We start from the raw sequence: 16,971 nt of genomic DNA, 5'->3' as shown, positions 1-16,971 counted from the left end.
TGCTCATTTATGGCTCTACCCTCCCAACCATGAATCTGCTGGCAGACAGTGGGCAGTACAGATATCCCCAGCTGATTTCCATCTGCTCCATTTCAAATTTCCAGCTGTTCCTTATTAACACTATGAATACTGAATGTGGACCTAAGACATTAGTATCACCTGCAGGATATGTCTCTGTGTTGGAAATGTACACATTGGCATTGTGCAAGTTTTTTTAAATGTAAACTTTGCATTGTTAGTTTTTACACTGTTAGAATGCAAATCTGTATATAATTATGAATTGTATGTCAGCTGAAAGTTACTGCTATTTGTTTGGAATGTAACAAATAACTAAATCCATTGGGTTTGACTTTCAGAATCAATCATTAAACTAGACGACCTGCTTAAAGTTTTATTTCTATAATAAGCAGATCTTATTCATATGCATTTGTATAGTAATTAGTTTTGTGTTTACAGGTGCAATGCATAATTTGTAATACATAATTTTTGTGTTTTTAATTTTATGCTAGTCATCCTTACTTGAAACTCTACAGCTACATTCAGTACATTAAAATGCATCACCATCAGGATAGAGAACTAGAGAAATTCAGATAGCGGCAATAACTTGATATGTCAATTAAGGCTTGTGTTCTGAAAACAGTATGCTGTATTTTTAAAGTGCATAAACTCTCTCATTTTCTATTTTTTTTTTCATTTCTTTCATTTTGTACTTATTCTAAAATGTTACCAAAGGCATTAGAAGAGTCCGATAAAGAATTCTTCATTTTAGTCCATTGCTATATCTTTTTTGTTTTTCCTACAGAAGGTAGCTTTTGATTTCTGCCCACACCACAAGTGTAACAGAAATGTAACATTTAGAAGAGTTGATTTGGTACTGATTTTTAACATTCAGCAGAGCGTATCTGTGAAATATGAAGAGGTGAGCATGACTGTCATATTGTTAGCTATCCATATTTACTGTGTAAATAATGACCCACTTTTCTGCACTGTTATTGTTTAACTTCTGAAAAACAAAACAGCTTGCCACAATGAGTATGCTGTGAAGAAAAATTGGCTTAGTGTATCAAAGTAGGATGGTTCTGAGAACCTTGCATAGCTTTGTGAATTGAGTTCTTGTTTGGGATGACAGCAGCCAACTTCAGGGTACCAGGACAAAGCTGCTTCCAATTAGGAGTAAAGTTTTGAGTTGTACAGCTTCCAAGAACTTCACGTGATATTTTTCCTGAGTGTACATGCAGAATAGTTGCAGTAAATTACCATTAATATGGTAAAACAGCCTTAGTCTCTCCTTTGATAAAGTCAGAGATCAATTGTCACTGAACAGGGCTGCCCAGTTTCCTTGAGTCAGATTTAATTTTTAATGTTCTATATCTTGTGTTTAATTCCAACTGAGGTCATTTGTAGTCTATTGATTAGCAGTATAATAGGCAAAAATCTGAGTAGAGATATTCAACTCATTTTATTTATTTCTTTATTTGACATTTGTTTACTGGGAAAGTCCAACTGGACCAGAAAGAACCCATTTTCAGTGGAGGCCGGGAGAGAAAAGCTCCAATAATACAAATTGTGTATACAACATCTTGCAAACATACAAGTAGTATTGTAGCATAGAAAAAAATGCAGAGTGGACTAGGTAGAAAAGTTACCTTACAAAGGTAGGAAATTTTTCAGTGCATAAAATTATAGCTATTAGGAAAGATATGATGTAGGATGTAAACAGAATGAATGGAGGATAGAAAGAGGAAAACAAAAAAAAAAATAAAAGAGAAAAAGAAAAAAAAGGGAGAAGAAATGGAGAGGGACAAAGGTATGTAGTAGAAAAACAAGAATTAGGGAAATTATCAGCCTGCAGGAGCAGATCCAAGATTTGGAACGATATTCCTTAAGTGTGCTTTTGGTTAGATCTGATAGTTAAGGGGAAGGGTATTTTCAGATTATGGCTATGGAGAAAGAGTAAAGACTTTGGCCAGCTAGTTAGCTGGGATGATGTTAGGTGACAAATTGCTTACTTTCGAACCTGAGCGATCTGTTTGGTGTGTAGCTTTGGAGTATAGTGCTGAGAGCTGGGCAGGACATTTGTCTATGAATGATTTTGTGTGTCATTTTAAGCTGAAGCAAAGTAAGGTAGTGTGGGAGTTCAAGGCACTTGAGCATGTGGAGGGATGTTCAGTGGTGTGTTAAGTATTTTGCATCGGTGGAAATTAAATTTATTTGTAGCAAGTTTCAGGCTTGCATTTTAGGGTAGATTGTAAGTTTGTAGGAATTGGGGCACCATATAAGAGTTGTGGGTAGAAAGTAAGAAGTGGCTAGAACTCATCACAGCATGTTTATTTTGCAATGAATTTCATTTGGAATGTGATATATTGTTTATTTGTGCTGTAGTAATTCTATTTGGATCTTACACTTTCAGTCTTCTCAGGTGGATGCTGAAATGGAATTTCGTGGCAGGTCACAGTCCTTTGTTGCTGAGAACACAGTAGAAGACAGCCTTGCAATCCGATCTGAGATGATTCAGAGGAGAGGTGAGTTGCCAAAGGAACACAAGACTCCTCATGCCTTTGTTGGATCAGAGCATAAGGATTCGTCATCATATTCATAGCTGTTGAAATTCTGTCTTGCTAATACTGTACATGCAGTTCAAGCTGCACTTTCTTAGCCTGATGATGCATCATGTTTTTTTATTCTGCACACAGCTGTTCTTGGCAGAAGTTGTATGAATGTTCGAGTTCCTTCTCTTTTCATTCTGGATAGCTAAATCTTTTACTTTTTCAAAAAAAAAATGCATTTCCAAGTGTGGCCTGATATGGTGACTAGAAAAAATGCAGTACATCTATGCATTTTTATTATGTTCAGCAATAGGCATTTTTGTGACTGTATGAACAGAAGGACACAGGATCAGGGTCAGTGCATCAGAGTGCTTGCCTGTCTTGTGAAGGAAATACTGTCTGTTCCTCAGGATGTTTTTTATACTGTGGACACACTTGGGCTGGCTGTTCACCATCTTTCTCTTTTGAAATGTAGCTTTGTTTTTCTACATGTAGTTTTAAAATAGAAGTTGTAGTGAAGCAGTAAATATAACATTGTATTATTGCAGTGGACATCTGCATGCATTTTGAATGAATGACTAACAGACGAGCATTTAAATTAAATTAATGTTTTGTTCCTGAACAGGCTCTACCTTCAAGCCCCATGCCAATGCTAGAAAGGCAGGAAACAAGCCAGAACGTGAGAGGAAACCCAGGAGAACCACTATTGTAGGCATACCACAGCATGTGGCGAAAGAATTAGGTATGTAAGCGAGGTTGATTGGTGTATTAGTAATGCCATGATTTGTTTGTTTTTCTTAAAGTGGTAGTATTTACTAATACTACTATTACTACTACTGCTTAAAATAATGCACAACTGTCATCTTATATCTACTTATAATGGTGATTTCTGCAGGAGTGTATCTTAGCCCTACTACCTTCCCCACAACAACCTTTGCGAGTGTCATATTACTCCTGCATTGGCAGGTGCTTTCATGATTCTGTGCATCTGCAGCCTCGAAGAGGTGCACCAGCTTTGCAGCATGGAGGTTGCCAGGCTTTTAATGCTGCTATATTGCAGCAAGCCTAGGCTGCCCCCTCTCCCCTGGGAAGGCAAGCCACCGGTGGCCCCTAACTCCAACCCCCACAACACTAGTTGAACTCTGCTCATCTGGGTTGCAGTAAGGGATTTAGCCCTCTATTCCATAAAGCCACTCAGAGTAGTGTCTTGAGATAAACATTGGATGAACAGCGGGATGCAGAAAAGGGTAACAGCTGGAATGTACAGTGAAGTCATGTGAATTACAGATGCTGAAGCTTAGGTGCATTCTTGAGTCTATTCCTTTCACTGGGAGACATTATAGAGGGGCTGGAGGAAAAATGTGATTATTGGCAGATGACAAGAAGATTTGGAAGGGTGAGCATAAATACTGACCAGGGCCTTGATGGTTACCTGTTAGGTGTGAGTGTTTCAGGTGCTGTCCTTCCCTTACCCAGTATTAATCCTGCATGTGTCACCCTTGCAAATGTTCGCCTACCTTTGGTTAATTTTACTGGTACCAATTTAAATGACTGTTGCAGTCATCCATTTTTTACAGGTATCTGTCCATCATGAGGTTCCCTTGTGCAGATATATACAGCTTTGGCACTGTCCCCACAGCCACTTACTTTTTAGATGTTGACTCGTGTCAGCTCAGTTTGACACTGTAGAGCCCTCAGTCCTTTCTAGGGAGTTTAGATTTTCTTTAGCTGGATGACATGCCCAGTTATATCTCCCTCTTGAGATAGTCAGGTCCTACTATCTCTACCGTCATATAATAATAATTCCCATTTGAATCAGAGGCCAGAGACGGGAACAAGCCCATAAAGTGCCTTTTTAAGACCAGATGTGTAGAGCTAGACCACCATTGCAGAGGATCTTGATGAGAAGTATGGAACTCCTCCTTATTTCTCCAGATGACTGTAAATTTAGGGAAGTTCAAGCAACTTTGTGACACACAGGGATACAGCCCTGACTGTGATCCGGATGAGGCTGGATCGTCCAGTGACTCGGATACTGCAACGTAGAAGTTAGAAGCGAACACTGGCTTGACCATCCCACAGAGGGAAAGTGGCAGTGGTTTTACTACAGTGAGGTTTATGGCAAGCAGATTAAGGGGTGGGGGTGGGGGGTGTGATCTAAGCTCAAGATGCACACATTTAAAAAAAGGAAAATTGCAAGCCTGCACAACAGGGCATGTAATTCCCTCATGGCTACCTAGATCATTACTGCTGTACAGCCAGTTCTCACCCTGATGTTGGGACATGCTAAATGGTGAACAGGCATGGAGGCTAGAAAAAAGAGTTGTTAAAAAATACAGAGGAGCTGAGAAGGAAAAGAGGATGCTGCCTGTCAGAAGCAGTGGAACAGTTCTCCTTGGTGGTCTCATTTTTGCTGGACACTAAACAGAATGTTACCACCCTAACGCGGGAAGGCCCTGACATTGTGACCCATGTGAATAGTTTTCACTGTGTAAGGAGGAGTTTCCTTTTTGCAGCTGTAGCAAAACCAGATGTTATAGCTTCAGCAGCGGTTCAAGAAGAGCCCCTCTTTTCAGACTTTCTGTATCCATCCACCTGTATCCAAGGGGCTAGAAGTCTACACCTGTTTGATTAATCATGTTTGTCATCTACATTGATTGTTAGTGCTGTGAATTATCTCACTTGTTTGTTGTATTTTCAAAGAAATCTGCTAGATAACATTAACCTATGCTGTAGATGGACATCATGAAGAGTCTTTAAAGGAGATGTAACAGATAGGATTTCTCTCCCACTGCATGAAAAAGTTGCTCATGTATTTATTCTGGCCATGTCATCTGCTCTGCTGCCCATTGTGTGTAAGTAATTAGGGTAGAACTTGAATCTTCCAGAATTTATTTCACTCACAAAGTACACACTTTTGGGACATGCTGCCTAGGTAAGTTAGGGAAATTGCATTGCTTTTTGCTACATTTGTTTCGGTGGGTGATTCAATGATGGCTCGTAATTTACAGTCTTCTACAAATTCCGTCAGCTGAAGGCCATTGACATTGGCCTTGACTTCAGAGACTTAAATGCTCTGTTAAGTAGCAATTCCAGATGGTCATGTTTCATGCTATTTAGAAGATGTCTTGGGATATTGGCTGGGCCCATTGATGCTGTGTTCTTGGCCTAAAAGATAACATCAAGGACCTGTTCCCTAGTGATAGCAGGGAGAATTATATTTGACTGTATTTCCTGAGTGAAGGTTGATGGGGAGAGAGAGGTAAAATTACAGCTGAATTTGTTGTCCAGTAGATTTGTTATGTCTTCTGGCTCAGTATAGGTGGCTCTGTTTACAATGAGCTCTGCGTACAATTGTGTATTGCCTTTGAGGTTGCGGACATAGCTAAAGAATGCCTTGTGGTTGTTCTAGGTATGGGAGGCCAAACTTACCTCAGATTTGGCTTTGGTAGACTTTATTTGTGGTCTGAGTTGTTTGTTTAGTTTAATGAGAATGCTTTTATCCTGCTGTGTGCTGTACCTTCTAATTTTTGCCTGATCTTCTTCCGTTTGTTATACAGCCTTTTGATGCTGTGATTCCATCAGGGTGGCTTGTTTTTCGAGGTAGTTCTTGATCGGGACAACTGTCTCTATGCGGGTATTAACTTGCTTGTATAGGGTTTTTGTGAACAGTTCTGTGTAGGCAGCAGTTTTCTCAGTGTTTATGTGTGCTTGAAATTTTTGCCAGGTTATCTCTTAATATTAGGAAGTTAGCCTTAGAGGACTTCCTGAATATGCCAGGGTTAGCTGAGGTTCCATGTTTTATTTTTTTACTTCAGGGGGTACCATTTTATGGTCTGACCTTGCCAGAGAAGACATTACACTAAGGGATCTGCAGCACTCTCCCATATTATTGAGGACCAGATCCAATATGGTTGTACCCCTTGTTAATGTACTGACAATCTGGTCCAGGGAGTTTGTTTACAAAATCCAGAAATCTCATGTTTAGTGTCATATATGATTTGCAGTTAACAGTGGGATAATTAAAGTCGCACATGACTGTAGTATTAGGTTGGATGGTGTTTCCCATAAGTTTAAATACATGCTAAGGGTTTCTTAGGTCATATAAGGGGGATCTATAGCTGGCATGGAAGTGGTATTGTATTTTGCCTATGGTGATTTGATCATGGAGAAGTTCAAGTGCACTGTCCTGTTTGACCAGCCTTGAGGTATATTTATTTTTTATGTAAATTTAGACACCTCCACCTTCAGTCCTTGTCTGCATAGTAGCTGGTCTAAATGTGTGGATGGGATTATAATCTTCCACTGTTATTGTGCTCATGGCAACTTTAAACCATGTCTCAGTGACCACACATATGTCAGCATTCTCTAGGGTGAAGAGAAGTTCTAGTGAGTGAAGTTTTTTTGTGTAGACTCCTAGCATTGAGCAGTAACACCTTTATATTTTCTTGGTTTTGATTTGCTATGTTGAAAGTACTTTCGGTTTGGCATTACCTAAAGAGACCCTCTGGGGAGGACAGTATTTTAACTAGTATCTGAAAGCCTGTAGTGGAGAGGTGCAGACCATCCCTGGCAAAGCAGCGATGTCTGTTGACCATCGCCTTCCATGCTGACAAATATTGCACCCCCTTAGACTAATAATTGGCTTAGTTTCTGGTATCATTCTGTCATCTTTTGTTCATATTTAGGCATCATCCTTGGAGAAGGTAAAATGTTGCTGAATGCTAGACTCGCATTCCAAGAGCTCCATGATATCTCTCTTCATAAAGTCTAGGGAAGTATGTCTTTGCCATGTTCCTCCAGTAAATTCCAACACCCTCTTACCTGTTCTCTGTACTCCTCATTGCAGTCATCTCTATTAACAGTCTCTCTCTCTCCATTCCCACGTTGGTTTAGTTCTTCGTGTACTTTCAGCTTTAAGCTACCTTATGAATATAATATTCTGTATGGCTGTTATTCTCCTTAAGGATCTGCATCCAACATCCCACTCTTTCCTTACTTGAGTTAGCCCCCACTTCATAATCATCCTTTTCAACTTTGAATTGTAGCTTTCTGCTTCTGTTCTTTGTAGGAACCTCAGCTTTGTAATTCTAAAATATCCCATCAAATCAGATACCCTAAACCTCATTGTTCTGTTGGAAGAATCAGTTTATCCCACTTGATTCTTGCCGTCTTCCCCTCCCAGATAAAAACCTTCAACTCCTCATTAATTACTATCCACAACTTCTCTTGTTGATAAGTGTGCCAGACCTGTGTATAAAGCTAAAGGAACTAAAACATTTTATTGATTTTATCTTGCTATCCATATGCAAAATCTTCCAATTTCTCAATTTTTACATTATCTTTTTAAGTCTCTTCCTGAATGTCTTTAGCTGCCATAACATGATTTTTTTTAACCCATGGGTATTGCTGAACCAGTTCATGTGTAGGTATGTAGTTTGCAGCTGTAGTCTTTGTTTTATCTTCATTCATTTTATATCCCAAAAAAATGGAACAGTCTCAGAATGTCCCATAGCACTGAGATGTCCTTTTCTGGTTCTGTCTGCAAATAAAGCCAACTTTTCTTGAATACCATACAAATTATATCCTTGAATTTCTGAATCCCTTATTTTCTTTCCCAGTGGTTCTAAATATAACACAAGTAACAAAGGGAAAAAAGGCACCACTGCCTGGTTCTTCTGTTCAGATACAATTTGTTAAAGGAACCATCCCGTTTTGATTTTTGCCTCTGATCCCACGTATATCCCCCTAATTAACCTTATATCAGCAAATGAAAATGCTTCCATTGTCCTACTCATAAAATCCTAACTTACTCTGTTGAATGCTTTATCTGCATCAAGACCCACCAACAACAGCAGTATGTTCTTGCATTCTGCTTCCCCTAGATCAGATGTTTTCCACTCCTCCACAAAAACACATTGATCTATAGCTATTAATTTTGCCATTCTTTTAGCTGTTGTAGATATAACCACTTTATAATCATAGTTTAAAATTGAAGTGGGCTTATGTGAAACTGGTTCTGATGGGTCTTTACTGCCTTTATGTAGTACAGGCAGCATAGCTTTTTTTTTCTAGGATGTTTGTGCTTCCCCTTCTTTTAAAATATTGTTAAAAACTTCCTGAACTTTATCACTTTCTTCCATTCTAACTTCCAAACTTCCACTGGAATACCATCTATTCCTGCAGATTGGTTATGCATTGCCATTTTTTTCTCATGTTCTCCTGTATTAACTGTTAACCTTGACATGCTTAGATCTTCCATAACTATTACCATTTGTGCTTTTTCTTGATATCCCTACTTCTCTGCTTTATACAAATGTTCATAGAATTTCTGAAGTATGTCTTGTACCTTTACAGGATGTCTAGTTATTTTTTTATAGGCTTCCTATGTTTGGAAATTACCCGTTTCTGCTTCATGTTGCCTAAGTTGTTGTGTCCTGCAATTATCAAAAAAATTGTTTAATGGCAATCTTTCTAAATTCATTCGTATTATCTAGGTACCCCCTTTGTTTCTCTTTAGCACTCTGCAACTATGCCTCTTCTTGTTTTGTGAGATTCCTCTCATTCTTCAGTACTTTATTTAGCCTTTGTCAGCCCCTCTAAATAAATGTTGTTACTTCTTAACCATAGCTCTTTTTCTTTTATTTCTACCCCATTTCCAGATTAATTTTGTACCACTCATAGCTGTAATGCCTGGAGTACTTTCTACCTTCCCTAATAACTCTTGAGTAATTTCCACTACCCATTCCTAAATTACTCTCGTTTTAACAGGTAGGTGGGGACTTGCCAGTGTCTCATCTTTAATTCATTGCCCTCCATTTTTACCTTTGTAATTATTGGTGCATGATCTGAAATAGTTATTGGAAGTTTGTCAGAGTTCTCAAGTGAATGCACATGTTCCAGTGAAATGTCATCTGTGTCTAGTCTAGCCCAGTTGTTATTCCTTGTGGGAATAATATGTAAATTCTGTCTGAGTTTCTACTATTCAATTCATATCTTCCATACCAAATATTTTCCTATATTTCTTCAGAAATCTACCCTCTTTTGTTATTTCCTATCTGCCACCCCAATTTGTCATCCTTGTTGAGAATCAAATTCCAGTCCTCACCTGTAAGTAATATTCCCCGCTGAAAGCTGATTTATTTTTCTGAAATTGTTTTAACTCCATAATAGTTTTTGGTAGAATATAAATACATGCCAGCATAATCCTCATCCATTGCCAATAGCCCCTTACTACCGTAAATTTGACATTATCTTTTTTCTCTTCTATCACTATTGGAGTTCCTCTTCTCCTTTTTCCCCTGATATTCTGCTGAATATCCATCTTGAGATTCTTTCTTTATCAAATTAACATGCGCATTTCTTTTCCAAATATTTCTCCTTTTTCATTGCTCCTTGCATTATGCATTACTTAATGTAATTAAATATTCTTTCCTTGTTGGCTGTATTTGTAAGACCATTGACATTCCAAGATAATATGGAAAGTGTTGCCATTATGATAAGAAGTCATTATTCCCACATGTAGTATGACAGTTTTTTCAAATATCTATTTCCAGCTTTTGTGATCCATGCACTCACTGATGTTTGGCAGATTAACCTTTTATGCATTTTGTTATCAACATTGGAACCTATGTCACATTTTACAAGACTTTTTGCTTTAACGAAAACCCTCAAAAAAAAAAAACCCGCACAGGACACCCCCATAACCTGTTAATGCAAACACGCAAAACCATGTCCATCTTCAAATAATAGTTTAACCCTCATAACAGGAGCAATTGCCCCAAATAGACAGCTGCAAATACAGGCCTTAATTAAACTAAATCAAGGTCATGCATGCTAATATGCATTTTATTGCCTGTGCTTACACTAATTAGTGTCTCTTTTTTTAATCTTAATTCCCATCCCAGATGTGAGAAAACATCAATTTATAGCCTTGAAGGAAACCAGTATTCTGGCTTTTTATTGTCATATTATCAGCTTGTCTCCATAGAAATGTAAGACTAAAAAATGTAGTCATCAGCTGCAGGATTCTAAAGACAAGTTGAAACATTTATTGTCAAAGGAAAACTTTGCATTATACTCAGTGTTCTCTGATTTACATCTTTATACTTAAAACTTGTTACATTAAGCCAAGGTTCTTAATCCAGACATTCACCTATGCAAATGTAAGAGAAAACATAACCACTCTACAAATATTATGATCTATCTACTTTTGCATTCCATTCCCCACTTAAGCAACACAAGTTTACAGCCTATTAACTTAAACATTGTTTTGTCTAGCCTTTCTCTTTTTGCATTGTAATGCCTACATTTCATAATACTAACAAAGAAAGAGAGAGAGAAGAAAGGCACCTATTTACTTTAGCATCTTTACCACATACAAGAACAACTAAAATGCTTTACTAATTTATATCGTGAACAGTTTCATAGAAATACTGTTAAGAATAGAAATTGTTTTACTTACAGTTGTTATCTCTTTCCTTTGTCTTCCACTCCCCTCCGTGTCCTTCCAAACATTAATGACATGAAGTAAAGCCAAATGCCTTTCAGTTCCCCACAGGATTAACAAAATTAACAAAAGTCCATTCTTTCCATTCTTTCTTATGCAGCCATATTTCACAAGTGCAATAAATGCTTTGCAGTCTCACATTTATTCACTAATTTCCATGTTGCTGGTCTTCTTCCTGTTCATCTCCACCTTCAGATTCTGGTTAAATTCCAAGGTACTCCTGATTTTTCAAGTCAACTCCTGTGCTTTTCTGTCTCTCAAGCTTTTTCCTTTGGAACAGTGGAAAAGGTTTCACTGGCAAACACTCTCCTTGTGCTTTATTATAAGAAGAATGGCAAGCAGAGCCCCCTTCTGCTTGATGGCTCACTTTTTGTGGGTTAAACGTTTGTATTTCTTCCTTAACTTGTTCTGCATAAAAAATTACTTTGATCCAGCAAGAAAAATATTCTGAAGGCAGCTGGATACAGCAGCTTTAATTTCACACCTGTCCCTCTACATTCTCCGATTACTGGGATGCATTTGTCTTCTGCCTGATGTACAGTGAATAATCATTTTCTGTAACCACTGTACTCTCTCCAACTTTATTAATACTTTGCTGTTTTGTAAGGATCAACTCTTTCAGCTGGCAGATTTGCATCCTTACTAATACAGGTCTTGGCTACTTTCTTGCAACCAGATTTGGAGCATACACATGGTGTGCCCTTTTAATTAACAATTCCTGCAGTGGAGTAGCCATCCAGTTGCTTAATTAACATGGTCTGTTCCTTCTAGTTTCTCTGGTACCCTAGAGAAATCTCAGGTTTCACCTACTTGCTCTGTCCTCTAATTCTACCATTTTTTTAAGCATACCTTCTTGAACAGTCTCATACTCAGCCAGCCGTTTCTTCATTTTGAGCTCTGATTTTTACAGTCTTTTCAACTCATCTGAAAATCTGTTTATAAAGCGCCTTACATTTTTTTCCAGCCTTTCATTATTTGAGTTGATATATTCCTTCAATGTTCCATTTATTTTAGCCAGCTCTGGACACATTTGAATTATTGCTAAGAAAAGAAGGTACCTCACAGTGGATTAACTGTCCTGAAGTCAAAACCAATTAAATAATTCATTAAGAGCCTCTCCTCTGTTTTGTCCTTGTTGCCTCATTTACACAATATTTTAATTATTTTCCCCCCGCTAGATTACTGGAAGCCGTGTCTTGCACAAAAGCTGGAACTTGAACTGCTGTTTGTTGAACAGCTGCAGTAATATTCCCATTCAGTGTTTCTCCACCTTTTTTAGTTGATTTTCTTTCAGCCTGACTTAGATTCCTCATTGCTGGCATCCAGGCAGTATAGTTATTTGCTAGTAACTGAATCTACTAAAAGTGACAGAGTTCCTGGTCCTTGTCTTTCAGTCACTGTTTTTTCACACTGGGAGAACTGAAGTTAACCTTGTTAATCAGTGTGCACTATCTTAGAAAGTACCGAATGCTCCTTTCTTAGGGCATTTACAGAAAGCTGGAAGAGAACAGCAGAGAGTGCAAGCCAGTCAAGTAGGTCTGCCATTTTTCCCATCGTTGGGTAAAACAGGAATTATCCCACCAAACAAGTGACCATTTGTAGGAAGTTTTCCATAGCAAATAAATACAAATAGAGGAGGCAACTTCAGAAAAAACAAAGGGTGTAGAGGGACAAATTAAGTACAGTATAGACAATAGGGCAGGAGATCAGAGAGCAAATCCTCTTCCAGCAACAATGGTAGCACCCATTACTGATCATCCGATTCCCCTATCTACCACGCCCCCCCCCCCAAAAAAAAAAAAAAACTTGTCTTAGTAAGAGTGTCTGCTTTTGTTTGTAGAGCTATTTTATAATGGCCTTTAGTGGTTTAGAAAGAGAGTGCGCATTTCCGCTGGCTGCACAGTAAAGTTAATGAAATTTTCTCCTTGTTAGGTATAACTTCACTCCCACAACTTCTGCTTCCCTAGACAATATCTATTTTGGCTCAGTTTTTACTAGCCAAGGTAGTAGAGCTGGTTGCTTTATAGTAAAAAAAAAAAAAAAAAAAAAAGAGGGGGACTTGCTTGATAATTTTGTGTTGCCCAAAAAGAGGGCTTATGGCTATGTCAGACCAATCCTTATTGCTCTCCCTTCATTTCCTCCTAGTGACTCCAGAAATATTGCAGTGCATACAGGTTACTGGGGACAACATCCATTGCCAGTTTATTTGCCCTTTCCATCTTCCCATTGCACCCAGAGTCTTTTCCATATACTTAGCTCTAATTTTCAATACTTGGGGACAAAGTGCATTTTTGTCTGTTCCACTTGGATGATGGCCTCATAATCAAACAACCTCCAAGAAAGGTCTGAGGAAGGCTGATATGTGTAGCTTCCACTGTTTGGTTAACTTATGTCTCTTCCCTCAGCTTAAAGAAATGTGTTTTTATTCTGACTTAACACAAAGAGCTTTCTGTTAGTAAACACCAAGGCAGTGTACCCCTACCTCATGACAAGACTCTGTTAGCCCAGGTCTTCAGGGAAACAGCACAGAGAACTCATCTAAAGGCCACAAACATATGCAGCCCTCCATCCTGATGGCTGTCCATGCCAGGTATCTCATGAAGAAAAATTGGGTGGGACCTCAAAAATGTATGGCAGCAGGAAAGTTGCCCACTAGAAAAGAATGTTTCTGTTTCCCAGCCATCATGGAGGAATTTCTTTACCGATAAGCTCAGGTTAGGGTGAACCCCGGTTGACCCTTTGCCAACCCAGGTCCTGACCACAGGTGCTTTAAAGTACACAAATCTGAAGGTGCAAGATAGATGGAACAGGCACAGTAATGTGAAGGAGATGAAGACCGTCATGTATGTCCTCCAGAGTTTCAAGCAAGTTATGCCTCATACAGTACAAATAACACTACACTAAGTTACATAGCTAAATAAGGAGACACACACACACACACACACACACACACACACACACACACACACATATACACACATGCACACATGCACACCACCCTTCCACCCCCTTTGGATGATAGCCATACCCTCTTGGACCTAGTAGTGCTACTGAATTTTAACCTTCAGGCAGTCTGAATTCATATGTTGCAGAAAGCAGTAGCAGACCTCTTGAGCAAAACATTGGGCAATTTGCATAAGAGGAAGCTGGACCGAAGGTTCTTCCTAGAAGTTGCAATAAAATGGGGCCGATTACAAATGGATTTGTTTACATCCAGTTAGAGGCTATCAATTGCTGAAGTCCTGGTCCCAGCTTTCTCAGAAGGGCACTTGGACGTTCACTATTTTCACAATTCCCTGAAACCAGGGACCCTTTACACATCCCCTGCTATCCCAAGCATTCTCTTAAAATGGAAGAAGTAATAAGGCACACACATACAGGTGGCTTCAAACTGGCAAAGACATACACAGTTCTTCCACCTAGTACAGCTGTACAGGAAAGAACTCCTAACTGTCTCCTCATCCCATTGTACACTCGTAACTCTGAAACGGGAGTCTTTGATCCACTTAAGTCTCTGCAGTGTCAGTCTCACTGCATGGATGATTTCAGGCTAGTACCTATAGATCTTTGTTTTCGGCAGATGTAGATGTTCAACAAACAATACTGCCTTACTGGCGTATGGGTAGAAGTGTCCAACGACCCTCCCTCTAACAGGCTGTCCCTCTCAAAGCTTCTGTTTCCTCCTCCTACTTCTCTGTGGCTGTGAAGGACCAATCAGCTGCTAGAGCAGGATAGACCTTCACAGCCAGAGACCACAGCCCTCATTTTTTTCTCACTAAACCCCAAAAGAAAAAGTTTTTTTTTTTTTATGTTCCTAGCCTGGAAAGCGCTGTTCTGGGTACATTAAAGCTCAGAAGTATATCTGAGCTCCAACCTCTAATGTATACTGAACCTTTTACAATAAATCTATAAGGACAGAGTGGTGGCTAGAAATGGTCCTTGCTTCATGTCAAGTTGATTACAGAATTGTTTTGAAGTAGACCATCCAGTTGCCTGTCTTTCATCCTAGTCGTCACTACAAGGGGATAGGATTCTACACACCATGCATATTTAAAAGCAGCTGCGATAGTGCAAAAGAGAACTAAAAGCTTCAATCTTTCAGACCAAGCTTTTGCCTCATTCTTGCCTAGTGACTTTCAAAACAAACCCTTTCTTAAGTGGTTGTCAAACTGTACCACCTTCTGTTATGGCTGGCATATTAAAACTTAGGGCCGAGTCACATTTTGCTTCAGCAAGGTAGCTACTACTGCTATAGTCTTCTTTAAAAAATGTATTAGCCCAGAACACTTGAGGCAACCACTTGAGATTCTGTTCAAAACTTTACTGTTCCTTGCAAACTGATTGTGCAGTCTAGAAGGAGGGTAGGTTTTTTATTTCCTATCTTTAAAGGCAATATGTAATCCTTCTCTGCTGTCTGGGTCAGGATTTTCCCCAGTGATGCTGTACTCTCTTAAAGATATATCACTATAAATAGCCCTGCTGCGTTTTCCTTACCATTGCCTATCCTTGCTTTGACTCTGTTGTCAAAAAGTGTATTTACAGTCATTTTTACATCTACACTTCCCCAAACATAAATTTAGCATCCATAGGAAGCATAACTCTCTCAGAGCTCTCACAAATTACTTGTCTTTCTTTACCTCTTTAAATATTGTCATGCAATTCAGTATGGCATGTTTCCTAACACCTAACCTCTTACCTAACACTTTACATTTGTCTTATCCTCACTAACACCCTCCCTACTGTTACACTACACAAAGCAACATACAACAAAAACAGTGCACATGATTTTCCAGTACAGTCATCATAATGCCATACAAATGTTATTTCCAAACTAATTTACATCTCGTAAAACAATTTATACTTTAAACCTATCTACTCCAATACTTACTTAACCCAAAAATCCTACACTGTTCTAATCCTGAAATTTCTTCTAGCTGGTGATCTGCAACTTAACCCAATCTCTAATGACAGCTATCTGAACCAGCAAACCTTAATTTCTGCAAGCTACCTTACCCTGTTACAGCCCTGGTCAACAAGTAGCACCAAATTTTAGTTCAGATATATACAGAAACAAAGATCTTAGAACAACCTGCCAAAATATTGGATGCCTCAGTAATATTAGGCTACTCAGTAACCTGGCTAAAGGGGGTCTAGTTGAAAAGACTGAAAGCCCACTTACCCGAAGATTTAAAGACCGAGACGACATCACTGAATCTTCATTTAACTCACGTAACAGACAATTTATCCAGGGAAAGAAAGCGGATGGCCAATAATCTTAAGAAACCACACAGAAGCACTCTAAACCCCCCCCAAACTAATTATACCAACTCGGACATCGCACTATAGTGGGGTAAAGGACAAACTTTCAAATGTTGGCCGACTGCTTCCTTTCCTTGGGTAAATTGTCGGTTATGTGAGAGTTGTTTAAATAAAGATTTGGTGATGTTTCGATCTTTACATTTCTGGGAAAGTGGGCTTTCGCTCCAGCATGGAGAAGGTGTTGTGTTGCACAGCTCGTTAGTGAGAAAATCCCATTAAACATTATATCACGAACTGCAACACTACTAATGACAGAGGAGCCAGATGTCTCTCAGTGGACCTGATTTTAAGAGGTCACAAACATTCATATTTGCATTCCATATATGTATCCCTCCTCCCTCTAACAAATCTACCAGACATCTTCCCTATCAGTGTATCCAAAAATACAGTAATATTAGGTGACTTTAATATTAATGATTTCTCCCAGCATCACATTCCCTCATTAAAACTGCACCTTCATTAAGGACTTGAGAAAGCAGTTTGCCAGCCTACCAGCCCAAACTCACAAACTGGCAATAAGTCTACTTTTGACCAGATATCTGTAATAGATATACTGCCATATGTGTGTATGCATATATGTGTGTGTGTGTGTGTAAT

The 16,971-nt window shown here is 38.8% G+C and overlaps 1 protein-coding gene across 2 annotated transcripts in view; it reads left to right on the top strand.

Annotated features, from left to right (window-relative positions):
* The window catches only part of KIAA1522 (KIAA1522 ortholog), a 1,150,531-nt gene that overhangs the window by 983,709 nt on the left and 149,851 nt on the right, over positions 1 to 16,971 (top strand). For both annotated transcript variants that reach the window (XM_044059935.1, XM_044059936.1), the window contains exons 4-5: positions 2,411 to 2,522; positions 3,172 to 3,288. In XM_044059935.1, the coding sequence (XP_043915870.1) occupies positions 2,411 to 2,522; positions 3,172 to 3,288 (229 nt within the window). The remainder of the gene's footprint in view (positions 1 to 2,410; positions 2,523 to 3,171; positions 3,289 to 16,971) is intronic.

The sequence above is a fragment of the Protopterus annectens genome, chromosome 1.part2 (genome assembly GCF_019279795.1).
Source record: "Protopterus annectens isolate FY-2018-M chromosome 1.part2, PAN1.0, whole genome shotgun sequence".
NCBI lineage: Eukaryota > Metazoa > Chordata > Ceratodontiformes > Protopteridae > Protopterus > Protopterus annectens.
This window is presented reverse-complemented; position numbering and strand designations above follow the sequence as displayed.